Source organism: Triturus cristatus, chromosome 3_2 (genome assembly GCF_964204655.1).
Source record: "Triturus cristatus chromosome 3_2, aTriCri1.1, whole genome shotgun sequence".
NCBI lineage: Eukaryota > Metazoa > Chordata > Amphibia > Caudata > Salamandridae > Triturus > Triturus cristatus.
The window spans coordinates 818355500-818382261 of NC_140584.1; the positions used below are offsets into that span (position 1 = coordinate 818355500).

The 26762-nt window shown below is 45.7% G+C and overlaps 1 protein-coding gene across 2 annotated transcripts in view; it reads left to right on the plus strand.

Annotated features, from left to right (window-relative positions):
• Nucleotides 1-26762, plus strand: part of ALS2 (alsin Rho guanine nucleotide exchange factor ALS2) — a 1262853-nt gene that overhangs the window by 1026998 nt on the left and 209093 nt on the right. For both annotated transcript variants that reach the window (XM_085648975.1, XM_085648976.1), the window contains exon 28: nucleotides 16201-16326. In XM_085648975.1, coding sequence (XP_085505101.1) covers nucleotides 16201-16326 — 126 coding nt within the window. The remainder of the gene's footprint in view (nucleotides 1-16200; nucleotides 16327-26762) is intronic.

Below are 26762 nucleotides of genomic sequence, written 5' to 3' on the forward strand. Positions count from 1 at the left end.
GCTCCAGCATGGGGAGATCTGCTGGACACCATTGCGATCTACTACAACACTGCTGTATATGTGGCTCGGTGGAGGAGAACCTATTTTAGGGGAACCGTTCCATCATGAGCACACGCCAACCGTGGCTCATGACGGAACGGTTCCGTCATGAGCAGGGAAGGGGTTAAATATGTCACTGTGCAAAAAATTATTATGCGGATGCATTTCACATCAAAATATAGCGCAAAATGACAGATTTACATTTAACATAATTACGTGAAATTTTGCAAGATTTTATGTAATTACACAAAATCAAATTATGCACATTTTGCACACCCTTACCATTCAGGTCAAATTTCCATAACCCAGTGCACACACAGATGAAATGCAACATGCTATCAGTATAATAGTCTATACTCTATCAAGTTCCACCCATGCTTATCTGTCCTCTCCGTCTGTGACATGAAGGTCACTTTCAGCAGGTCCTATTTTTTCACCCAACAGTAGTAAGCAATTTCTCTTCTGGATACTTCTACCTGCAGTGTCCTCACCTCTTGAATCTATTCCAGGAGTTAGTATGAATCAGTAAAAACATTTTTAATAGCTCTCCCTTGCCGACAGGTGGTCCCATAGTTCAGTCGGCTCAGGCACCTTCCTGGATGTGATGTCTCAGATTTGTAAATGGTGCTAACCTGACATTGGCTCTCTTTTTTCAGTGTCCTTTCATGCAGATCTAGTGTGCTCTCATCTGACATTTTCTTTTTTCTGTCAAGGAATTTTACAGTGCTTAGGATCCTACTTTTGGCTTTTTTAAATCCTTGCTCATTCTCTGTTATGTTGTCTTTGTTCTCAGCGAGCAGGGGCCAGAGTCTTCCCAGACTTTCTTTGGCTTGTGCTTATATTTTTATACACTTCAGTGGATGGAAGGTGCACTCGGATTGACCACATAAGCCAGCCAGAGCGTCATCTGTTCAGATCTCGTTCTGGATCTTGCTTCCACTCAGCCCCTTAACATCCCAGCTGTCGCAAGGTGTTCCTCCCATACAATGGCGCTTTAGACCTCTTGGCATGTTGCCTGTTCGGGGTAGCCCCTTGGCTCCAAACGTAAATCTTCAGACTCTGCTCCTACCCTTTAGACATTGGTCGGGCACCAGTGCCTGACTCTATTCTGGTGCTGTGCGCAGTGCTGCCAGATCTGCTCCTGGTTTTTCTGGCGCCTGGTACGGACCCTGCTCAAGTGGTGGCATTCATCCAGACTTTGCTGGCAAGGCTCCAACCCCTAAGACTCTTTCTGATGCACCGTTAGGCCTTAAGAAGCTTCTAAGCTAATCAAATGCCCCATTCTCAGAAGCATGTCACTTGAGGCCAATGTTACTTTCTGCTCCATCAGCGATTATAATTGAGCCATACCTGGCGTCAGCATAGGGATCTTAATGAGTATTCCAGGCATCGGCTGCTTTGTTAGTCATATATGAATAGACATTTAGTGTGTATCCTTGTGCTGTGTTCCCTTGTGCCTTTTAATCACTACCCTGGAGTTCCAGCTGATAGATTTGCTCACCCGAGTTCTGTGCATATTCCATTATGACGTCAGGGAAGTTGTGTGATTTCATGTTTTCGAATCCAGAGTCTGACATTCTTGCATGGCACTCCTCCTTAGATCACAGATTTATTTAACCCCTCCCGCCCCCCACACAACACCCTCCCCTCCCTCTTCACCTTCATCCATTTAATCAGATTGGGAATAGATGTGATATGAAACAAAGTTTTTCATTGGGTGGTGCGGTCGTCTATTCTTGTAATGCTGTATGAAGCCCCACTACTTCAATGCTCCTTAGTGGCTACTTTTTTTGAGGTGGTTTATGATAGATTTGGACCTGCCAAGCAGCTCCTCAGATCTGGCCTTAACACACTGGACTCAGTGGCAAAATCCATGAACTATTCTGTATCTCTACCACATAGTGCTCGATTTGGGCCCTATGAGTACGTTCCAGAGGCTGGACAGGCAGGCTAGTTGTTGTTTGAGGGCTTGGCCATTTAGGAGCTGCAGGAAATCCTTCATACCTTCCCTAGTGCTGATGAGTAATATATCTTATGGTGTCCCTGTAGTAGTTTATGATGCCCTCCTGCTAGCCTTTCCAATATTCTTCATCAGCCATCCCTCCCATGTTTTGCAGGTAGAAAGGTGTTCCTTATTCCTTTAGGTGTCCGTGCCAGTGTGTTTGCTGTCCTTGTTCCTTGCTGCTGCTGATGCTTGATAGACACCCATGTTCCTCTTCTTTTTCATCTTTATCCCTATTTTCTTTCTTTATGCCCTTGCTCCGAGACAAGAGCTGAGTATGTCTTACATTTACCTGTTTGCACACCACATTGGATAGTTTCTGTCCAGAGGGCACTCCTGTCAATGATTGTCTTTTGCTGTCTTTGGTTTTTAAGGTTTCCCCGGGGTCTATTGCCACATCTGTTGGCATTTCTTCAAATGTTTCTTTTTTTCACAGTGGTGTTTGCTATTCGTTTGACAAAAGTGTTTTACTTTTACCCGTTAGCCAGTGAGTGTAACATTTTGGGTGCAACATAAATAGACTATTTGTCTTGGGTCTGCTCACCGTTGTTGCTTAGACTGCTCAGAGAGGCTATATTTGCCAGTAGGGATCTTCCTTGCAACTTCGTTCTCTGCTGTGGGGTGGGGTTCAGTTTCTGCTAGTTGCTGTGTAGTCCTCTCTTCTGTTTGTCCTTTGGTGGCGAGAATGTGTTGTGTGACAAATGGTTGCTCCCTTCTACTTGTGCAGCATTGCACCTTTCTCGTGTTCCTTAGTATCTGGAGTTGGTGATTGTGTTTGGATGACTTATTTTATCTTATATCTTTTAAGTTCAAGTGGTGGAGGTCTGGAACATGATTTCTTTCCTTCCCTTTAGGTGTCTTTGAATTTTGGTGCCTCCTTGGTGTGGCTATTCGTTCTAAAACCCTTTGCTCTTATACGTGACTGTTGGGGTTCTTAACAATGTTCTTCTATGTTTTTCTAGGTTACAGTTGTTAGCTGAGTGTAGGTAGAGGTACTCTGGTTTCAGGTTCTGCTTTGTTTTGGTGAGTTGCTATCTGGGACGTTACCAATTTAGCCTGAGTTGCCGTTTCTTTCAGGACGCACTTGTGTCTGTCATTGCCTAAGTTTGGATTTTTTTTCTGATTGCTGTGTTGGTGGACCCTTTGACTTTTTTCTCTCCTCAGGCTTCATGGGTTACTGCTTGGATTATTGAGGTGAGGAAACTGTAGATAGAAGTATCTTTAGCAGAAGAAAACATTACTTACCTTCTTTAGCAATCTAGCTGATGGATACTCTACCTACAGATTATACCTCCTCCCCCTTCTGAGTGGTTACTGCTGAGTTTTGTGCATTTCATTACTTTGAATTTGTCAGACTCACCTCATCCTCTGAGGGCATGCTGGGAAAAAGGATGAGAACTGACATCAGAGCACTCAGTGGCACCATATACGACTCTGTGACCTCACTTCCGTGGAGGTGTGGGAGCAGACTGGGAGCCATGCGCGGCTTGTTAGTCTGAGATCTATAGTAAATTGTTTCCAGATCCAACTTGGTGCATGGCAAAGATTCACACAAGTTAATGAATCTGCAGGTAGGTAGAGAATCCACCAGAAATGTTACCTATGGTAACCTTTTCTTCTATAACTTTCTATATCAGATAAAGACATCTAGCCGCAGATTCCTTAACTTGTGAATTTTCCCCAGGCGTCAGACTGTTTCTGGATTTTTTTCTCAGTAGTACATCTGCGCGCCGGGGGGCGGCGCCTCATGGCTCCATACGACATCGGCTCCAGGTATGAGGTCAGAGGAGCCATATAAGTCTCCTGGCGCGCTGACGTCAGTTTCTTCTTTTTCGGCGCTGCACGTGGATCTAAAGTAGCATATCTCTGGCCATTTTTCACCTGTTGTGACAAACTTTTCTCGTTGGAACAGTGTGCTAAATTCCTTTGCCCTCTGGGTTTAAGTCCTGTGGGTCCTGTGCTTGCCAGATGTCAGGTTCGGACCCACATTCTATCTGTATGTGGTGCTTAGGCAAACATCACGACGCCAACAAGTGTGACGCCTGCCAGCGGTCGGAGGTGCTGAAAGAACGGCGCATGAAGCTTCTGATAGCGAGGTTGTCATGGGCTTCCAGCTCCTTGCGTCATCGGTCATCCTCTTGGTCCAGGGGTCGTTCCCGTGTGCGCTGCTGTTCACCCCAAGGTCAATGGCAGCTGTCCCAGTCTCCAGCTACAGCTCATGGTTAGCGGAGTTGCAAGAGATCGAAGACCTGGCCCTCTCTGGCTCTTTGACTCGTGATGTGTATCGCCTCCCGACTGTTACTGGAGCCAGGGCGACCTGGAACCAGATGCAGTAGTACTACAAGACTCTCTATCCTGTCTTTTGGCCCTCGTCTTCCTCTAGAGCGCCTGCTGGCCCCAAAGAGGTTGTAGGTGCAATAACTATGTAATCCCCAGCAGGTTCGCCCTCGTCTGCAGTTCCAGTCTCAGACACAGAGGTGTCGATGCTCGGTCCTTTGGGGCTTCCACTAGTGATGTCGGTTGACTCCTATGCAATGCTGGTCAACTTGCCAGTGTCTATTTTTACGGTGCCTGAGGACTCCAAGCTGGAGTCAGTGCACAACACGACTGCGCATTTTGTAGAGTCAGCTTCACCTCGGCTCCTTGCATCTGCCCAACGTCATCCGATGCCTTCCCTCCTTCCCATGCAGATGTCGGTACGGCGCCGTGCCGTTTATGGAGCAGTTTTTGGCACTGATGGTTTCTGTGGATGTTTCACAGGGCCAATTGGGGTAAGAACGTGAGGGGGTAGTCGCTTTGGAGGCCCATAGACAAACCGGCACCAAAAGCTCCCAAGCTTAAAGACTGCATTTCGGCACCGAAACCTTCATCGGCACCAAAACCTTCATCGGGACCGAAACCCTCATCGGTACCGAAACAACCGGCTAAGGTCTATACTACACCTCCTAAAGACACTACCGATCACCCAAAACATAGATCGGAACCGAAAAAATCGGCGCCAAAGTCTGTTCCTGAAGACCAAGAACTTTTCCACCCAGATCCAACGCAAAAAAGGATCTATATTAATCCAAAAACTGGACATGTCACTGCTGTGCCATGTAAGAAAAGGAAGCTAGACACAACACCTTCTCCAGCTCCTGTAAAGAAGAAGGACTCGGCCACTTCACCCATTCCTCCTTCCTCTCCTGTACGACCTCTTACCCCACCCCCATGCCTCCACCACCATTACCTCCACCATCTCCTTCACATACACCACCTCCACAGGATGATGATGGCGACCTAGGGGGAAGGGGTGATCCGGATGATCTTATTGATCCTTTCACAAATCCGGATATTGTACCATTGGACGACTGGGCTTACCCTCTGCCTGATGTACCTGATCCTACTACATACCCTTCAAAACCCTCACCTCTAGATGACCACCTCGGGTTTGGACAACTAGTACACAGAGCAGCACTTTACCATGGCGTCACCATGCACTCAGATGCACCCGAGGAAGACTTCCTTTTAGACACTTTTGAGCAGTCTCAGAAATCAGTTCAAATTTTACCTATGATTAAAGGGGTCATAAAACACGCCACAGAAGTTTTTAAGGACCCCGTACGGGCCAGGGTACTTAACCCTCGAATTGAGAAAAAATATAGACCTGCCCCAGAAGACCCTTCTTATATTAAAGGACAGCTCCCTCTGGATTCTTTGGTGGTTTCCAACGCAAGGAAGCGGGCTAACTCCCAAACAACAGAAGATACACCGCCCCCAGACTAAGAATCCAAACTATTAGAAGCATCGGGCAAAAGAGTAGCAGCACAAGCAGCTAACCATTGGCGTATTGCCAACACACAAGCCCTATTGGCACGCTATGCTAGGGCTCACTATGATCAGTTAGAAGATCTCATACAACACCTACCAGACCAATACAAGACCCAAGCAAATGACCTTATACAAGAGGGAAAGCTCATCTCAAATGCCTCAATTAAATGTGTGCTTTTGACGCCGCAGACACTGCCTCTAGAGCAATCAATACAAGCGTAATTCTTAGACGCCATGCATGGCTACTTATTTCAGGCTTTAAGCCAGAAGTACAAAGTACCATACTTAGCCAACCATTTAACCAAGAGCAACTGTTTGGACCAGCAGTAGATACTGCACTTGAAAAAATGAAGAAAGACACCGAGACTGCTAAGTCCATGGGAGCATTGCAGTCTCCACAACCACGTGGCTCCTTTCGACGCTCCTTCTATAGAGGAGCATCCAAAAATATTGGAGCAGACACCTCCTCCACGTTCAAAACCTTTACACAAACATCCCGCAATAGAGGATATTTTAGAGGAGGATATAGGGGAAACAACACCAAGGGACGAGGTCGAGGCAATACCAACACTCGTACCTCCCCCGCCACTAAACAGTGACTTTCCTCCACTCCCCCCAGACCATTCCACTCCAGTCGGGGGAAGACTCAAACAGTACCTACCTGTCTGGAATTCCATTACAACAGACAAGTGGGTAAGACAAATTATCCAGTATGGTTACTGCCTGAAACTCACAAATACCCCCCCACATATACCACCCAAACAGCGTTCCATGTCTCCAGACCATCTTACACTCCTCAAGCAAGAGGTTCTCTCCTTGCTTCAAAAACACACAATAGAGCCAGTTCCCTTCCAACATCAGGGCACAGGGGTATACTCTCTATACTTCCTAGTTCCCAAGAAGGACGAGACGTTAAGACCCATACTCGACCTCAGACTCCTAAATCGGTACATACACTCAGATCATTTTCATATGATCACTCTTCAACAAGTGCTTCCACTATTACAGAAAGGCGATTTCCTTGCTACACTAGATCTCAAGGATGCCTATTTTCACATTCCCATGCATCCTGCTCACAGGAAATATCTAAGATTCCTGGTAGACGGGCAACACTATCAGTTTACTGTCCCCCCGTTCGGAGTGACAACTGCGCCCAGAGTATTCACCAAATGCCTAGCAGTAGTAGCAGCGCATCTCAGGAGACAACAAATTCATGTCTTCCCATATCTCGACGATTGGCTCATAAAAGCCAATTCATTCAACAAATGCGTTCTACACACTCGCCAAACTATTCAACTTTTACACAACTTGGGATTCACCATCAACTATCCCAAATCTCACCTACAACCCTCCCACATACATCAATATCTGGGACCCACCATAAATACCTCCAAGTCCATAGCTTATCCCAGCCCAGCCAGGATAACCAATATACAAGCTCTCATCTTAAAATTTCAATCCCAACACTCTCTCCCAGCAAGAGTGTTCATGCAACTCATAGGCATGATGGCGTCATGCATCTTCATTGTGCCTTATGCACGACTTCAAATGCGTCCCTTGCAAGAATGTCTAGCACGTCAGTGGAACCAGGCTCACGGACAACTTACGGATCTGGTGTTAGTGGACAGTCGCTCACATCGCTCACTAAAATGGTGGAACACCATAAACCTGTCCAAAGGGCGGCCGTTCTTAGAGCCTCTTCCACAGATAGTGCTGACAACCGACGCATCTCTCACAGGGTGGGGAGCCATTCTCCCAGGACACACCACTCAGGGCAAATGGACCACTCAACAAAAAGTGCTCCATATCAATTACCTGGAACTACTGGCAGTGTTCCTAGCATCGAAATCATTCCAATTACATCTAAAGAACAAAACTGTCCTCATCAGGACGGACAACATGACAGCCATGTATTACATACAGAAACAAGGAGGCACACATTCTCTCCAACTGTCCCAGCTCGCACAGAACATTTGGAGATGGGCAATTCCCCAGAACATCTACCTGCTAGCAGAACACCTTCCAGGAGTTCACAATCAGATTGACGATTTGTTGAGTCGACAAACCCAACAGATCCACGAATGGGAATTACACCCACAAGTCCTACTCCCATTCTTCCAAAAATGGGGCCAACCAGACATAGACCTGTTCGCCACACACGAAAACGCAAAATGCCCAACCTTCGCCGCCAGGTTTCCCCACCCACAGTCGAAGGGCAATGCGATATGGATGAACTGGTCAGGCAGATTTGCGCACGCTTTTCCGCCTCTCCCACTCATTCCATTCATGGTACGCAAGCTCAGGCAACAGTCTCTCAAGCTGATACTAGTAGCTCCCACATGGGCACGTCAACCCTGGTTCACAACACTGCTGGAACTCTCTTTAGTTCCACACCAAAGACTGCGCCTCTCCCCGTCCTTATTAACCCAGAACCATGGAGAAATCAGACACCCCGATCCACATCAACTGAACCTAGCGATCTGGCTCCTGAAGTCCTAGAGTTCGGTTACCTCAACCTACCACCAGACTGCATGAATATTATAAAGGAGGCCAGACGGCCTACTACTAGAGCCTGCTATGCTGCAAAATGGAAAAGATTTGCTTACACTTACTACACTTGCAAAGATGTAATTTAGCGTACTCATCCATACGTCTCCACTTAGCAGCATTAGCAGCCTACTTACAAAATCGACAACACTTGTCACTATTTAAAGTGCCTGCCATCAAAGCCTTCATGGAAGGTCTTAAAAGGATTATTCCTCCCAGATTACCACCCTCTCCAGTGTGGAATCTAAATATTGTTCTCACTAGGCTCATGGGTCCCCCATTTGAACCTCTGCATAAATGCGAACTACAATTCCTTACATGGAAAGTGGCTTTCCTTATTGCTATCACATCCCTTCGAAGGGTAAGTGAAATCCAGGCTTTAACCATACAAGAACCATTCCTACAACTACATCATAACAAAGTGGTTCTTAGAACAAATCCAAAATTCCTGCCAAAAGTCATTTCTCCATTCCATCTTAACCAATCAGTCGAGCTACCAGTGTTCTTCCCAAATCCGGACTCGGTAGCTGAAAGAGCTCTTCATACCTTAAGATTTAAAAGAGCCCTGCTGTATTACATTGACAGAACCAAATCTTTCCGCAAAACCAAACAATTGTTTGTTGCTTTCTCTCCACCACATAAAGGCAACCCCATTTCCAAATCAGGGATAGCCAGGTGGATTGTTAAATGTATCCAAATATGTTACCAAAAAGCTAAACGCACTCTAACAGTTCCCCTTAGAGCGCACTCCACACGCAAAATAGGGGCTTCCATGGCATTCTTAGGAAACATTCCCTTAGAAGATATTTGTAAGGCAGCCACATGGTCTACAACACACGCCTTCACTAAACATTACTGTGTTGATGTGCAAGCCAAACAGCAAGCTTCTGTGGGTCAGGCTGTCCTTAAAACTTTATTCCAAACTGCTGCAACCGATACAGATGACCACCGCTAGGGGAGACACTGCTGTATAGTCTATCCTAAGTGTGTGATCTGCAGCTCATATGTCTCGAACGGAATATGCTACTTACCAGTATGCATCTGTTCTTGGCATGTAGAGCTGCAGAGCCACACACGCCCACCGACCTCCCCGGGATCTGTATCTGTTCCAGCATTGTCTTAATTAGACATTACACATGGACATCCTTTCTTTATTCTTAAACACTCCATCATTTCCCATCATGGCGAAAAACAATCTGAGGATGGAGTGGATGCCCATGCGCACTGTAGTCCAAGGGAGGAGTCACCTATCTCGTGACCAAAAGACTTCTTCCGAAGACAACAACAACCTGCAAGCATCCGAGCCCAACACCAGATGGCGATCTTATCCTAAGTGTGTGGCTCTGCAGCTCTACATGCCAAGAACAGATGCATACTGGTAAGTTGCATATTCCTTTTTGGTTGCAATTCCTTTGGCAGCCCCTTATTTCCCTTGGATTTCTATTATGTCTTAATGGTACACAGTTTTGGCTCTACAGTCCTTTGGAGTTGTTTCCTTCTACTCTTCGATTGTTACAATGGCGACATGTTTTCTTGAGGAGCTTTTTCTGTATCAACTCACGCTCAACGTCGCCCTTCGGTTGATCGTTTTTCCCCTGTTGGCTATTTGTACCTTGTGGCTTTGTTCACACACACCAGTATTGCACTATGCCACCTCTCCTGGCTAGAGGTTGGATTGACGATCTTCTTGCAGAAGTGTTGTCCCTAAGCTTTGTGATTAAGTGGTGCTGCCTTTTGCCTCTGGTGGTACAGGCACCCCCAAACCAGGGGTTCAAATTCCACTGGTATTTGACCATCCTCACCACTGAGGACGCCCAGCAGGGTCGTTCTGGTTGGCATTCGATTGTGGAAAGGCATAGGTTTTCCTTCTGCCTCACCTCATGGCCATTGCATAATCTGTTATTCTTCCTCACGGTCATTGTGTGACCTGTTATCCTTGCCTCTCGGTCGTTGGGTGATCTGTTCTCTTTGCCTCATGGCTGTTGAGCGGCCCTTGTATGAACCTGTATTCTATATGTGTATCATCTTCCATTAATGCCCTTCCGATGGGGATTGCTTCCCTCATCTGTCTTGTGCGGGTCTTTCTCCTGGATCTCCTGTTGGGTGATTCTGGAATAATCAGCCATGCCTTCTTGTTGACCTCTTACGTATAGATATGGTATGCGCTTTTTTACAAGCGCACTCTTTCATGTTTTCCCCTTTGGCAGTAAGTGCCTGTTGAGATTCTTCTAGCAGGCAATGCTGTCTTGTGTTCTAGCCGCCACTCTGTTCTAAAGGGGGGGGCATTTCCTCCTTTTCACTTTCTATCGCTGGTACTCGGGGCGTTCTCTGCGTGCCTTTGAGTGTTGCCCTTTATTATCGGGCTGCAGCATACATTACTTGCATAGGTATCTTGCTGGTACGGTGTTCAGTTTTTTATATATCCATTTATGCCCACAGGATATATTTTGTTATTTAGGCCTTTTTGGCCACTGTGTTCATCCGCTTCGGTCTCTTTTTAATTAAAATAAGAATAATATATAATAACAAAAAAAAAAGAAAAGCATCCGGATAGAGAGCAAAACTAAAGAGACCTTCGGGGCCTGCCATAGCATACACAAGACACACCATAAGAATCGACAAGTGGTCTTCTTACAGCGAGACTGTTAGGAGAGATAGTGATACTGAAATTTTCCTCTTCTTTATCAGAGCCAATCCTGGTTCTGAGGAAGCTTTGGTCAGAGTTTTTAACTCCATCTGCTGATCTATCCGAAGTTGTGGTTTTTTAGCAGGACATTTTCAACATTTCAGGCCTACCCTTCCACTCTCTGTGCCTCATCTGGCTCCCAAAGGTAAGCCATACACTTCTGGTCCGAGGATTCAGACTCTTGCGCCACTTGGGTCTACACTTTCACAGGCTCTGGTCTCAGCATCACTTCTACAGAAGTCACCCTGGCCTAAGATACCAGCTCTCCTGCACCAGTGCTGTTTTTGAGATCATCTTCAGTGCCTCACCCGGAACTGATGACCTCCTGCCTCCCTTTAGTACAGATGCTGAACCTTCAAAATGCCAAAGACTTGATCTGGCACATGCATCAAGCTAGGATTTTGCGAATATTAAGGATTCGCAATTAAGGACTCGCAAAATCCTTTGCATGTAGAAATCGCTATAATAATAGCGATTCCTACACATTCCTTATTTGCGACTCGCAAATTGCGAGTCGCAAATAAGGAATAGCCTCCCATTCATTCCTATGGGCCAACAGGCCCATAGGAATGGATGAATGAATGGATGAATGAATGGATGAATGAATGTTCGGATGTGTATTGCTGCGCTCCCGTTCGAGGTCGTCTACGAACCTTTTCGACGCTCAATCATTCCCCTCAACGGTATTGTTTCGATCATGGGTTTCCCCTTCGACGCTCATCGTTGAAATCCAGCAACTTCGATCGAGAGCTTTGACGTGGGCCGCAAAGCCTACCCTCGCCGACCACGCCAGCAGTCGATGGATCAGACTCTATCTAAAAAATGCCCCGAGTGTGGTGATAAATTTCCACACACAGACCTACACGAGGTTTGTAATCTGTGCCAATCCCCGGAGCACGAAGAAAGTAGCTGCGAGGCCTGTCGATCATTCCGATCGAAGAAAACAATTCATGACCGTCGGGCTCGACGTCACGAGATGAGACGTGGCACTAGCCCGGTGCCGCACATCTTCGGAGAACAGGGTGACTCATCAGCACAGCACCGAACAAGAAGAAGAAATCTCTGTGTCTGAAGCGGACTACTCCGGCATGGAGGAAGACTCTCACATCACTCCAGGTCAAGAGGGTAAATTAATTACAAACACCTCTATAAAATGTGCACTTGATGCCGCTGACACAGCATGCCACGGCATTAACACCAGCATCTTGCTACGCCGCCATGCTTGGCTTCGAATCTCTGGATTCAAACAGGAGGTTCTGTCAGCTATATTAAACCAACCCTTTGACCAACAACATCTTTTTGGACCAAATGTAGACTCTTCATTAGAAAAAATTAAGAAAGGAACAGAAACTGCCAAATCTATAGGAGCCCTACAGCTACCATCTAACAGAGGCTCCTTTTGTCGCTCCTTTTATAAGGGCTCCAAAACAATATCATCAGAGAATACCTCCTCTAATTACAAAAGCCAAAATCAGCCCTCCTGCTCCCGGGGGTACTATTGAGGAGGATATCGAGGAAACAACAATAGGGGAAGAGGCAAAAATAATTCCTCATGCACTTCCCCTGCAACCAAGCAGTGACTTCCCTCCGCTACCCCTCGAGCATTCCACTCCTGTCGGGGGACGCTTATCACAGTTCCTACCTGTCTGGAATTCAATTACAACAGACAACTGGGTAAAACAAATTATCCAGTATGGTTATTGCCTGGAACTCACTGGTACTCCACCAAACATTCCTCCCAGAGAACCCCCAATGTCCTCAGAACATCTCACCCTTCTCAAACAAGAGGTTCTCTCTCTATTACAAAAACATACAATAGAACCAGTCCCTTTGCCTGAACAAGGCACAGGAGTGTATTCACTATATTTTCTAATACCAAAAAAGGATAGCTTTCTCAGACCAATACTAGACCTCAGACCATTAAATCTATACATTCAGTCAGACCATTTCCATATGGTCACTCTCCAACAGGTACTCCCACTACTCCAACAAGGCGACTTTCTATCCATTCTGGATTTAAAGGACGAATACTTTCACATTCCCATTCACCTCGCTCACAGGAAATATCTGAGGTTTGTGATGAGCGGACAACACTACCAATTCAAAGTCCTCCTATTCGGAGTAACCACAGCACCCAGAGTCTTCACTAAGTGCCACGCAGTAGTGGCGGCTCACTTACGAAGACAACATATTCACGTTTTCCCTTACTTGGATGACTGGCTCATAAAAGCCAAGTCACACAGCAGCTGTGTTCAACACACATACAAAACAATACAGTTGCTGCACGATTTGGGATTCACAGTCAACCTCTCCAAATCCCAGCTCCAACTGTTCACAACACAACAATATCTAGGAGCTACAATAAACACTTCAAAAGCTCTAGCATATCCCAACCCAGTCAGAATAAGCACCATGCAAGCCCTCATATCAAAATTTACGCCAGCTCGAGTGTTCATGCAGTTAATCGGGATGATGGCTTTTTGCATTCTCGTAGTCCCTTACGCAAGACTCCAGATGCGTCCCTTACAGGAGTGTTTGGCACGTCAGTGGAACCAGGCTCAAGGTCAGCTAACAGATCTGGTGTTGGTGGATAGCTTCACGCATCGCTCTCTGCAGTGGTGTAACACTCAAAACCTTTCCAAAGGGCGGCCGTTCCTCTACCCGGTTCCACAGATAGTGCTCACAACAGACGCATCGCCCACCGCTGGGGAGCTTATCTTCAAAATCATACTATTCAAGGCCTATGGTCCTCTCAACAAAAACAATTCCACATAAATTATCTGGAACTGCTAGCAATCTTCCTAGCATTGAAATCATTTCAACTCCACCTCGTAGGCAAAACTGTCCTGATCCGTACAGACAACATGACATCAATGTATTACATACAAAAACAGGGGGGCACACTCCCTGCAGCTTTCAAACCTAGCTCAAAGCATATGGAGATGGGCCGTTCCGCCAAACATATACCTCCTTGCAGAACACCTCCCAGGAGTACACAATCAGATTGCAGATCTGCTCAGTCGTCAAAAACAGCAGATCCACGAATGGGAACTTCATCCTCAAGTTCTGCTTCCATTCTTTCAAATGTGGGGCTACCCAGAAATAGACCTGTTCACCACACACCAAAACGCAAAATGCCCAAGCTTTGCATCCAGGTATCCACACCCATTGTTCAAAGGCAATGCTCTATGGATGAACCGGTCAGACAAATTTGCTTATGCTTTTCCGCCTCTCCCACTCCTTCCGCTACTGGTTCGGAAACTCACACAGCATTCCCTCAAAATGATCCTGGTTGCACCAACATGGGCCCGACAACCATGGTTCACAACCCTCTTGGAACTATCAGTAGTTCCTCATCAAAAGCTACGTCTCTCACCCAAGATTCTCACTCAGAACCATGGAGAGATAAGGCATCCAGATCCCAGTCAACTCACCCTTGTGATCTGGCTCCTGAAATCTTAGAGTTTGGCTACCTCAATCTCCCACCAGACTGCATGAACATCATTAAAGAGCCTAGACGTCCTACCACTAGAGCTTGCTATGCCGCGAAGTGGAAAAGATTTGTAATTTACTGTACAAATAACAAAATCAACGCACTAGATGCTTCTATTCAAAATGTCATCTGTTACCTCTTGCATCTACAACAATGTAACCTAGCCTATACATCCATTCGACTACATCTCGCTGCAATAGCAGCCTATCTCCAAAACAGACAACATTTGTCTTTGTTTAGAGTACGAGCTATCAAAGCATTTATGGAAGGACTCAAAAGAAAAATCCTATCTAGAGTCCCACCCTCACCAATATGGAACTTAAATGTGGTCCTTACCAGACTCATGGGTCACCCATTTGAACCTCTGCATAAATACGAATTACAATTTCTCACCTGGAAAGTAGCTTTCCTGGTTGCTATCACCTCTCTCAGAATTTTCAGTGAACTCAAGGCATTAACCATACAAGAACCATTTCAGCAAATTCATCATAAAAAAGTGGTTCATAGGACTAACCCAAAATTTCTACATAAAGTAGTGTCTCCTTTCCACCTTACCAGTCTGTCGAACTCCCAGTGTTTTTCCCTCTACCAGACTCCGTTACAGAACTAGCTCTTCATACACTAGACGTAAAAAGAGCACTACTTTACTACATTGAAAGCACAAAATCCTTTAGAAAAGCTAAACAACTTTTTGTAGCTTTCTCCCCACATCATAAAGGCAATCCTATCTCAAAAACAGGGATTGCTAGGCGGATTTTTAAATGCATCCAAACATGCTATGCTAAACACACATTAACCATTCCCCCTAGAGCTCACTCGACACGTAAACTAGGGGCGTCTATGGCATTCTTAGGGAACATTCCCCGAAATGACATCTGCAAAGCAGCAACTTGGTCTACACCACACACGTTCACAAAGCACTATTGTGTAGACGTGCAAGCAAAGCAACAGGCTAACGTGGGCCACGCTGTATTAAGAACACTTTTTCAAACCATTGCAACAGATACAGGTAGCCACCGCTAAGGAGGTAACTGCTGTATAGTCTATGCACTAGTATACAATCTACAGCACATATGCCTAGAATGTAAAGTGCTACTTACCAGTATGCATCTGTTCTTGGCATGTAGAGCTGTAGATACGTATTCGCCCACCCACCTCCCCGGATACCTCTATCTGTTCCAGTACTATCTTACTTAGATACTTTACACATGGGCATCCTTTGCTATTTCTTACTAACTCCATCACAACCCTCAATGGCAAAACAATCTGAAGATGGAGTCGATGCCCATGCGCACTATCGTCCTAAGGAGGAGTCACCTACCTCGTGGCTACAAAGACTTCTTCCAGGACAAAAACAAACTGCAAACATCCGAGCCCAACACCAGATGGCGATCTATGCACAAGTCTATGAATCTACAGCTCTACATGCCAAGAACAGATGCATACTGGTAAGTAGCATTTTCCTAATTGAAGGTAAGTAGCATATTTGTCAAGCGTGTGTCTTGTGAAACACCAGTCATGCTAGGGCAGATTAGGTAAATAGTCTCCAGCATAGTCATCTAAAAACGCTATCTATGAATGTATCTGCTTCTTATTATGGATAATTGTTTGTTTTTCTTCAAGGTTCCTTTTTCCCGATCTTCCAGAAGAGGGTAGCACAATTGAACCTGCAACAGTTCCCGAGCCACGGGAACGAAGATCATTTTGCAGTGGAAGGAGAGACTCTGGATCAGAATCCCCTGAGCCAGGGTAAGGAAAGGAACCTGAACATGTCTAAAAAGATAGACCACCATGAAAAAGCTTCCAAGAAATAGAAGTTCCATCTTATCTTAATCTCTTTTAAACTTTATTAATCAACTTTTCATATTTTCCAACACTATTCTTTGTAGCTCCATTAATGTGCATCATGTTATGTTATGTTATTCAGCACTTATAGCACGCACGGATACTCAAGAGTGTCCCGGCACGAGAGCCAGCTACAGGAGGCGGGAGAGACTGCGGTAGGAGGAGCTGAGCTTTTAGTTAAAAAGCAAGATCTTGAACTGCTTTATTAACAGCCTGAGATCCTGAGTGTGTCACAGTTCATATGGGAGGGCATTCCAAGCCTTGGCCGCCTTGAAGGAAAGAGAGCTGCCCCCCATTCTAGCAAGGCGGAAACGGGGCGATAACTGCACGGCATTGTGCTGCTGATCTCAGATGTCTTTGGGGCTCATAGAAGTCAAAGCGTCTCCTCAGATATGGCGGCCCAGATTTGTATAAGGCGCTGTGAGCCTACACATAAATGTGTGCCAAAACTAAATGTAGAGTAGCCAAGCAGCGCAATTGTATCCCTGCAAACACCCAGCTTTCTATTTACATTCCCTTCATGCCTCCCTCTCATTTAGATTTTTTATTGGTTCTTGTGAACCTTAAATTTGTGCCTACATCCTTTTTGAAAGCATGCTCTGAGGATTTGTGCTTTTCTATGTGTGTGGTGGCTTTTTTAGCCACTGTATACCGTAGCAGATTCTGTATTTGTGTGGCACCCAGCCTATGTTTTAAGGACTCTTGTTTGTGGGGAGAACAGATTTACAGATTCCTTTTCTGATTCTCACAATTGTAGTGCAAATACCTTGATCTCAGCAAGACACTTCATTGATCTTTAGTCGTTTACTCTAACAGATGTTGTATACTTGAACAGTTCCTTTACCTAGGAATTGTGGAATTTGCACACGATATCTTCGGTAAGCGGGACTCTTTACTAAGGTCCACACATTGTTTAGGACAGTGCCTTCTTGCAGGCAGATAGAGATTCATCCACTCAGTGTATACTTTCAAGCATACAATTAAAGTATATCAGCTTATCCCTAGTGCTATGTTATTTCATTTTAAAATATTCTGTTCTGAAACCTCACCAGCTGGGTGGTCATCTGTGTTATAGAAAGCCATCAGATAGAGGAGTATGAGGTTAACGGATAGATAATTCTGATGAGAGGTGGTGAAGTTGGAGGCTTGGGTGAAAGTTGTCTCTGTGAAGTGAAGGCATCTGATAGAGACTTCTAGCCTCAGATTTTTTAAACTTAAAATTATCCCCAGGCATCAGACTGGATCTGGGAACTTTTTGTGAGCAGGACCACTGCATGCTGGTAGGTAACATTGTACGTCTCCGCGTGGCATCGTCGGCTTTTCCCATGCCAGAAGTGACGTGCGCAGTGCCTATATAGGAGCCACCCCAGCAAGCTGACGGTATTTCTTTGCTTTCCACGCTATCAGTGCACATCCGGAGATAGCTACCCCCAGTCATTTTTTGACTGACCTTTTTCAACTTTTTGTTAAAGTTTTTTTAACTCTTTCTCCTGGTGTTGAAGGGATGTCCACTAGGCATGTCGGTGATGGTTCCACATCTTGTCTGCTCTTGTGCCTTGAGAACGGCCACAACGTGAAGACCTGCATCGACTGCTGTACCATACACACCAAGGCCATGAGGGAGTGGTTCCTTAAGCTCCTTGCCAGTCGACATTCTACCCCGCAGCAGTCTCTATCCCAGTTTAGAGGAAGGGCCCAGTTTTCTGCAGTCAAAGCCATACCGGCGTTCAGGTAAATCCCACGAAAAGAAAAAGAGTAAGAAGTTGAAGAAGTCTTCAACTTCACCCTATTTGTTCAAATCATCCGACGAGACAAAGGAGCGTCCTCCTTTGAGGCCTGGTCCCGCGGTTGAGCCTACGCCTGGGCTGGCAATGTGTCTCCCTGAGTTTCCAGAAGCAGGAGTGAACCCCGCCCAACTCTGCAAATTTTATGAGGCCTGCACCTCATATTTGGGTGGCCAGTCCCCTCTGGCGTGCCTTTGGACCGGTGGGTTCGGAAAGGGCCCCTACTGGTTCTCCACCAGAGGGTCTGCCCGCGGTGCCCTTCGGGTCCGTTGGATCAAAACCGGCGCCGATCATACCACCTCAACTTTCGCCGACACTGATCTTGACGTTCCCCTATGGCGCTGTCCCCTTTCTCATCCCGACTCTGACACAGAGCTGTAGAGACGTTGCTCGACACAGAGTCTGAGCCCCATTCCTTCGGTCTAGGACTTCGGAGAGATTGGCCCCTGAAAAACACCAGCACCCTGACCCCAACATGGACTAGCGTGAGGAAGTGGCAGATGCCAGCGGACTGGACACCTCCCAAGATACTGGCATGTTCTCCTACTGTGTTACGGAGGAGGGAGCCTCTTTTGCTATGGTGGTGATGAAGGCAGCTGAGGTCCTGGACCTTAGCCTGCCCTCGGTGGTAGTCAAGATTAACGTCTTGACAGAGGTCCTTCAGCTGGGACTGACCCCCTAAGAACCTCTTCTCCCATTAACTGGACCCCTTACGAACTAACTGCTCAGGCCTGGTCCAAGCCCTGCAAAGGGGCTACTGTGAAGAAGACAATTGCCTGCTGCTATCGCCTCGGCCCCTGGGACCTCAGTTTCCTCACACAACACCCTACCCTAGAGAGCTTCGTGGTCCAAGCCTCCACCTCCCGTGCAAATCCTGGTGCATTCCCTGCCACTTCACTGGATAGCGAACCCAAGAGGCTGGGCACCTTAGGCAAGAAAATGTTTTCTTCAACCAGCCTGGCACTGCGGTTCATGAACACCGCATGCCTTTTGGGACGTTACTCCCATGCACTCTGGAATTCGGTGCTGCCCATGGTCCCGGAGGAGGCCCATGCCATTCTCTCCAAAGCTCTGGCAGATGAGGGAGCTGTGGTTAAATCCACAATCCAATATGGGCTGTACACTTCCGACTCGCTAGGCAGAGCAGTTTCTTCATCGGTTGCTTTATGGCGCCACACCTGGTTGACGACTATTGGCTTTTCAGGGTATCTCCAAGCTTCGCTTATGGACATGCCTTTTGATGGCTCCTGTACCTTCGGAGACAAGGCGGACTCAGCCCTGAAGTGCTTCAAGGACAGCAGAGCTGTGGCCACGTCCTTTGGCCTTTTCATTGGTTGCCCTTTCGCTCCTTTCGTGGTCACGGATTGGGCTTCCAGCTGCGTCTTTGCCCGCCAAGCCACCACGGCATGCTAGCTCCCCAGACTCTGCATGGCTTAGAATGTACAACCCCCATACCCTGTAGGTGGGGCAGCCAGATGTCAGACCAGTCCACCACCCTCCTGGCAGCCGCAGCCTCCAAACCTATTTAGTTTACTCTCCATCTATCATGGGCAACCAGTGGGAGCCAGGATATGCCATCACCTGCACCACTGGAGGTCGATAACATCAGACTGCTGGGTTCTCCAGATTGTCCAAAGGGGCTACTCCTTCCCCTTCATGACTATTCCTCCACACATGCCACCCTGTCGCAGCATTCTGATGGAGGACCATCTCTCCTAACGCCACCAGTAGGTGGCGGCTCTCTTGGTCAAGGGAGCCATAGAGAAGATACCGACGCCAGATGTAGGTCGTGGTTAGTTTTTCTGCTACGTTCAGGTGCCCAAAAAGGACAGAGGTCTTTGTTCTGTTCTAGATCTACACCCTTTAAATTTCGTCCTGAAAAAGGAGAAATTCAAAATGCTCATGCTCGCTCAAGTTCTGTCTGCCCTCGACCCAGGAGACTGGTTGATAGCATTGTACTTGCAGGACGCATATTTCCACAATTTGAAAGACAGTTAGTTGTAGATTCCTTATCTTAGAATTTCCCACAGGCGTCAGTCTGGATCTGGAGGTTTTTTTTTAGCAGTACCCCTGCACTTCGGTAGGTGGCATCAGTCGACTCTGCGTCCGTCATCGGCATGGTGGTCTCTGGGATGACGTTACGGTGCCTACTTAGACGCTGCCACTACGCGCTGACAGTTCTTTCTGTTTCCGCACCCGCCTAGCGCAGATCTGGAGAGAGCTACCCCTTAGCCGTTTTTTGGCTAGCTTTTTTCAACTTTTGGTCCACGTCGTTTTTTGAGTCTTCGACCTCTGGTGCGCGATGGATGTCCCTACGTCAGACTGGCTTCAAGCCCTGCGGCGCCTGTCACAAGACGATGTCTGTGATGGACCCGTACCTCGTGTGCCTGTGGTGTCTGGAGAGCGACCACGACCCGAAGCCGTGCTCCGACTGCCGGGCCATAAACCCAAAGACTTTGTGGGAGCAGTCCCGAAAGTTGCTGGAGGCCCGGTGGTCGGCTCTGCGTCGCTCCCGATCTTGTTAGAGAGAAAGGTCTCAAGACCGGTCACAGAGCCCCCACTCCTTGTCGCGCTCCAAGTCCCCGAGGTCATCGAGTAAGTCCTTCAATAAAAGAAGGCGAAGAAGCACAAGCACTCTTCGCTTTCTCCCCTTTGGTCAGCTGATGCGATGCGTGATTCAGAGCATCGTCTCTCAAAGGCTCCGTCACCCGTGCCTAATTCTGGAGCGTACCCTGCCCAACTTTGACAGTTCTGCAAGGCCTTACACCTCGTCTTTGGGCAGCCCGATTCCACTGTCCTCGGACGTGGGACCCAATTACCTCCTGGGTCTGGAATCCAGTGGACGGGCTATTCCACCCTCCCCCCGAAGCCTCCAAACCTTCCTAGTTCGATGTTTTAGGCCCATCCACAGCTAGTTCGAGGCAGGATTATGCATAACATCTTTTATTGCCACTCCTGCAGCACCTTCAAAAACTTCACAATAGAAAAAACATTAGAACTGGAACACACAAGTCCATAAATATTCCTTCCACCCAACATTCTTCCTCTTTTAATTGCTACTCCTGAAAGTCATACTCTTTTCGTTTCTTATGTGATAGTTTGTTGAAAGGTAATTATGGTTATGTAGAGTGAATGTAATGTATGTTTGAGCTAGCTTCTAATGTATGGAAGCATGCTCTTTTGTATGTTTGTGGTTGAGTTGAGCTAATTTGTTTTGGTCTGCTATCTAAAAAAATATATATATATATATATATATATATATATATATATATATAAAAAAGGGGGGGAATTCGATGTTTAAGGGGTAGTCTGGCTGACGCGCGAGGATCCGGTCGCATTGCAACTGATACGAAATCGGACGGGCGTCTCAGACTTGGTATTTGATCCTGATGCGTCTAACCAACGCACGAGGAAAGGATTTAGATTGGAGAATCGCGTGAAACATGCAGAGGCACGTTGCTTCGTTCGTGTTCTCGCGAGATAGAAGCCATCTGGGATTGGGCTCGTATACTTTAAATTAATGAGTTTCAATGGATCGCAGGGAACGGTTTAACTATCATTTTTCCGTAGCGGTTTCCCATCAGAGAAATAACAGCTGTTTGGTTCTCAGTGAATGATCGGAGAGAGTTATTTTTAGGAATTGCGAATTAGGGTGTTGGAATTGAGGTATTTATTTGGAAAGAGAAAATATAGAATTAGTTAATTAATAGAAGGTGGTATTGAAGTTGAAAAATTGAGAGAGATCAAGACAGAGATGTGGAGATTACAGGAGGGAGTATTAATGAAGAAATTGTTAAAAGATTAATTGAATTTGAAATGAAGACACAGGTTAAAGAATCTATGGAAGATTTTTTGAAAAGTAGGAAAAGGAGAGGTAATGAATCTGGGGAATAGTTTTATTCCTTGTCAGAGGGTGAAGGAAAGAGTACAGACACATTGAAGAGGTGGAAATGGCACACAAAGATAAGGTTGGTAGTTTACCAACTGCAAAAAAGGTGTCCTTGGCGGCACAAAAAGGAAAAGGCGTCCTTAGTGGCACACAAAGAGAGGATGCCCTTAGTGGCACACAGGAGGATGAGAATTTTGAAGAAGGGATGCCAAGTTTATTGTTTTTGAAAGATTGTGACAATTTGGATGGATATATTTTAGATTTACAGGGAGACTATGGATATGAGGAATTTGAGGATATGGAGGTAGAGGCTTCCAGTGAAAGTATTAAAGATCCCTCTAGTGGGGATATGTTTAGCCCAATAAATATTAAGCATCCTAGAAGTGGAGAATGGTGGCCCATGGACCACGTTGCGAAATGTATTAAAAATTGGATTAAAAAGCCCTCAGACAGGGAAATGAGGAGGCTCATGAGAGCAGAATGCTCAAGACCTAGAATTGAAGAGAAGGTCTGTGCTACCCCAAATCTGGACACGGACTTTATTAGTTATCTGTTCAGACTCGGGAGAGACCCAAGAAAGGGTCTGGAAAGATTCCTGAAAATATGTCAGGACAAGTTGTTGGATGTTTTGGGTCCTTTGGTTAGAATTCTGTATATGGCCGAGGATGCATATGCAAATGAGGAACAAGTTGATGTAGAATTTTTGAGGGGATGGAGCTAAAGGGCAGTAGTTCTATTGGGAAATGCACATGCTGGACTTCTGCAAGAAAGGAGGAACGCGATCTTGATGAACATCAATCCCAAATTGGGTGATTTGGCTCAGAAAGAGGGTCATGAGGATTCTATAGGTTTGTTATTTGGAGATGGTTTAGTTAAAGGTAAATATGTAGGTATATTTACAGCCTTGGATAAGGTGCAGGGTAACATGCGTAATATGTTTTAAGTTTCTGGAAGGGCCAGTTGAAGGGGACCCTTTACTGGCAGTGGCATGCAGAGGTCCCAATATGGATCACAATATAACCTGCAATATGGTTGGCAGAGCAAAGGTAGAGGTTATTAACAGAATACAAGTTTTTACGCATCAAGAGGAAGATCAGGACTAGTCATAAGATATTCAAGAGGTCGCGGACTGCCCAAAGGTGGAGGACAAGGAGAGTATGGGAATTACTTTTGGTTCTTCCCAAAAAGGAGTAGGAGGTTGTCTGAAGTTTTTCAAGGAACAATGGGCAAAAAATTACAGGAGATCCTTGGGTCTTGAAACGATTCAAGGTTTTGTAATAGATTTTATAAGTACTCCTTTCCAAGATATGGAACCAAGAGAGATAACAATGTCGTTAGATCAGGAAGCTTTAGTAGACCAAGAGATAATTTCTCTAATTGGGAAGAATATGATAAAGGAAGTAGAAGACTGGGAAATGTGTTTTTTAAGCAATTTGTTTTTGGTAAAGAAGGAGGACAAAGGATGGCGTCCAGTGATGAATCTCAGAGGGCTGAACAAGTTCTTAGTGTATCGTCATTTCAAGATGGAAGGGATACATTGCCTGAGAGATGTATTAATGGAGAAAGATTGGATGGTAAAGTTGTATCTCAAGGATGCATACTTTACGATTCCTATGGCAGAGGAAAGTCAAACAAATTTGCAATTCAAATGGAAAGGGAGATTTTACCAATTCAAATGTTAGCCTTTCGGACTATCCCCAGCACCTTGGTGCTTCACAATGTGATGAGGGTAGTAGTTGCTTATTTTCGACAGAGAGGAATAAGGATGATTATTTATTTGGACAATATTTTGATTTTATCGCACTGCCAGATAGAGTTGAAGAATATTATGCTGGAAGTGGTGAAGATGTTGGAGGAATTAGGTTTCATTTTGAACAGGGAGATGTCTTATATGGTTCCTTCACAAATGCTAGAGTTTATAGGTTTTATGGTGGACACATGATTATGTCAATTAAGTCTTCCTGGGGGAAAGATGAAAATGATCAGGAAAGAAATTCAACAGAGTTTAAAGAAAGATTTGGTTTCCTTAAGGGAGTTGGCAAGTATTATAGGACTATTGTCTTCTTCAGTCCAAGCTATTTTTTCAGGTCCACTACATTACCGTGCACTGCAGAGATTGAAAGGGAATGCTCTAAGAAATGGATTGTGGTATGGAGACAAAAAAGCTTGGGATGTGGAAGCAAGAAAGGAACTTTGTTGGTGGTTAGACAACATGGATGCATGGAATGGGAGAGCGATTTTTGGATTACGACCGGATTTTGTGATAGTCAGATGCGTGTATGACTGGCTGTGGAACACGTCTGGGAGAATTGGAAACAGGTGGTGCATGGTCAAAATAAGAGAGATTGGAATTTATCAATTGTCTGGAATTAATGGCTGGGTTTTATGCCTTGCAGAGCTTCAAGGAGAATATAAAAGGGCTTACAGTTCTTAGGAGGAGGGGTTTTGTTTCTGCGGTTTGCTACATAAACAAATTGGGGGGACAAAGTCCTGGAATTTAGCAGAACTAGCAAAGGATTTGGGGAATATTTATCTGGAGCACATAGTGGGAGTGAAAGCGGAATATTTACCAGGGAAGTTGAATGTAATTGTGGATTGGAATTCAAGGAATTTAGAAAGATGACATTGATTGAAAGTTGGACGTGAGTTGTTTTGGCAAGATAAACCATTTGTGGGACCCATTAGAGGTGGATCTCTTTGCAAGTTGATTAACCACCCATTTGAAGGTGTATTACAGTTGGAGAGAAGATCCGAAGGCAACTGCGGTAGATGCATTCCTGCAGAAGTGGCAAGGGCAGAAGGCCTATGCTTTTTCACCTTTCACGATGATTTAAAGGGTTTTGTTAAAGTTGAGACAGGAGAGGAGTCAATTGATTCTAGTGGCTCCGTTTTGGGTGTCTCAGGTGTGGTTCCCATCAGTAATTGAGCTAGCTTGTTCAGAACCCTTGTTGCCTGCCAGGGTAGGTCTGCTCAAAGACGCAGAGGAGAAGGAACATCCTTTAGTTTTGAGCGGGGTTTTGAACCTTCTTGCTTGGAAAGTGTCAGGAGATCTTACGGAGTCGAAGGACTTTCAGAAGAGACTGCAGAATTATTGGAGGATTTATGGGCTCCAGGAACTAGGAGAAGATACATAGGTATTTGGAGAGTTTGCGCTTGTTGGTGCTTGGCAAGGAGTCTGGATCCCATGGAAGCTCCTGTAGTGGAGGTGGTTAATTTTTTAACAGAAAAGTTTCATGAAGGTTTGTTTAGTACGATTAATTGCAATAGGTCCACTATTTCTGCTGGGCATTCACAATTAAATGGGAAGTCTATAGGGTGAGATGTGATGGTGTGTAGGATTCTGAAGAGTATGAGGATTAAGAGACCACCTAAGGCTCGTTATAGGTTCTTATGGGATGTAAATATTATGTTGTCTATGTTTTTGCATTGGCCAGTTAATACGTTTTTGGATATTAAAAGACTTAGTGAGAAGCTAGCCTGTTTGTTATGCCTTATGTCATGTAAAAGGGTGTCAGATGTGAAGGCTTTGGAGATAGATAAGAAGCTAGTGGGTCCAGATGGAGTATTTTTTGAGATTTTTAAGAGAACGGAGACTATGTCCACTTCGTTTTTTTTAATCCAATGTATGCAGAAGAAAATAAGTTGTGTGTAGTTGATTGCATTCAAGAGTATGAAAACGGGGTTTTGGAAAATAGAAGGGGTGGTGATAACCAACTTATGATCTCTTATGTTAAACCCTTTCGTATGGTAAGCGCTGCTACCATCTCTAGATGGGTGAAGAATGTAATGACTGAATGTGGGATAGATGTGAGAGAGTTTAAGTCACATTCCTTGCGTGGTGCTATGGCAAGTAAGATGTATTGGTCAGGTGCTTGTTTGGAGGAAATTCTTAAAGCGGCAGATTGGTCTAATGCAGGCACTTTTGCTAAACATTATGTTCGAGGCATATGAGCTGCAGATTGTACACTGTGCATAGATCACCATCTGGTGTTGGGCTCGGATGCTTGCACTTCGTTGTTGTCTTGAAAGAGTCTTTTGTAGTCACGAGATAGGTTACTCCTCCCTTGGACGATAGTGCGCATGAGCATCGACTCCATCCTCAGATTGTTTTTTTCCGCCATCGGGTTCGGATGTAACTTCTGCACTCCGGTTCGGCACCATATTCTCCAAACGTTTTTGACGTCCAAACTATCTAAAACTCGACGGTATTGTTTTCGATCGCATGATTTCCGACGCGCACCTCAACTACTCGATCCCAGTTGTCGACGCGGGCCGCTGGGCCTATCGACGCCATTCGGGCCTACAGCTAATGGAAAGGACTCCATTTAAAAAATGCCCCCAGTGTGGAGCTAAATTCCCACACAGTGACCACCACAAGGTCTGTAACCTGTGTCTCTCGCCTGAGCACAACGAGAACAATTGCCAGGCCTGCACCTCTTTTAGATCCAAAAAGACCATCCTTGATCGCCGGGCCCGACGACACATCAGCAGCTCCGGAACCGGTGGACATCTTCGATGAAGGCCCCGATGTCCCGGAGGAGGATTCTGAGGACCTGGAAATCGTGTTCGAAGCAGACGACTCAGACGACCACATCACTCTTGGTCAACGAGTGAGTACAATTGCCCCTACCCCCAACTCCACCCGACAAAAAGAAGGGCCTGGTCAA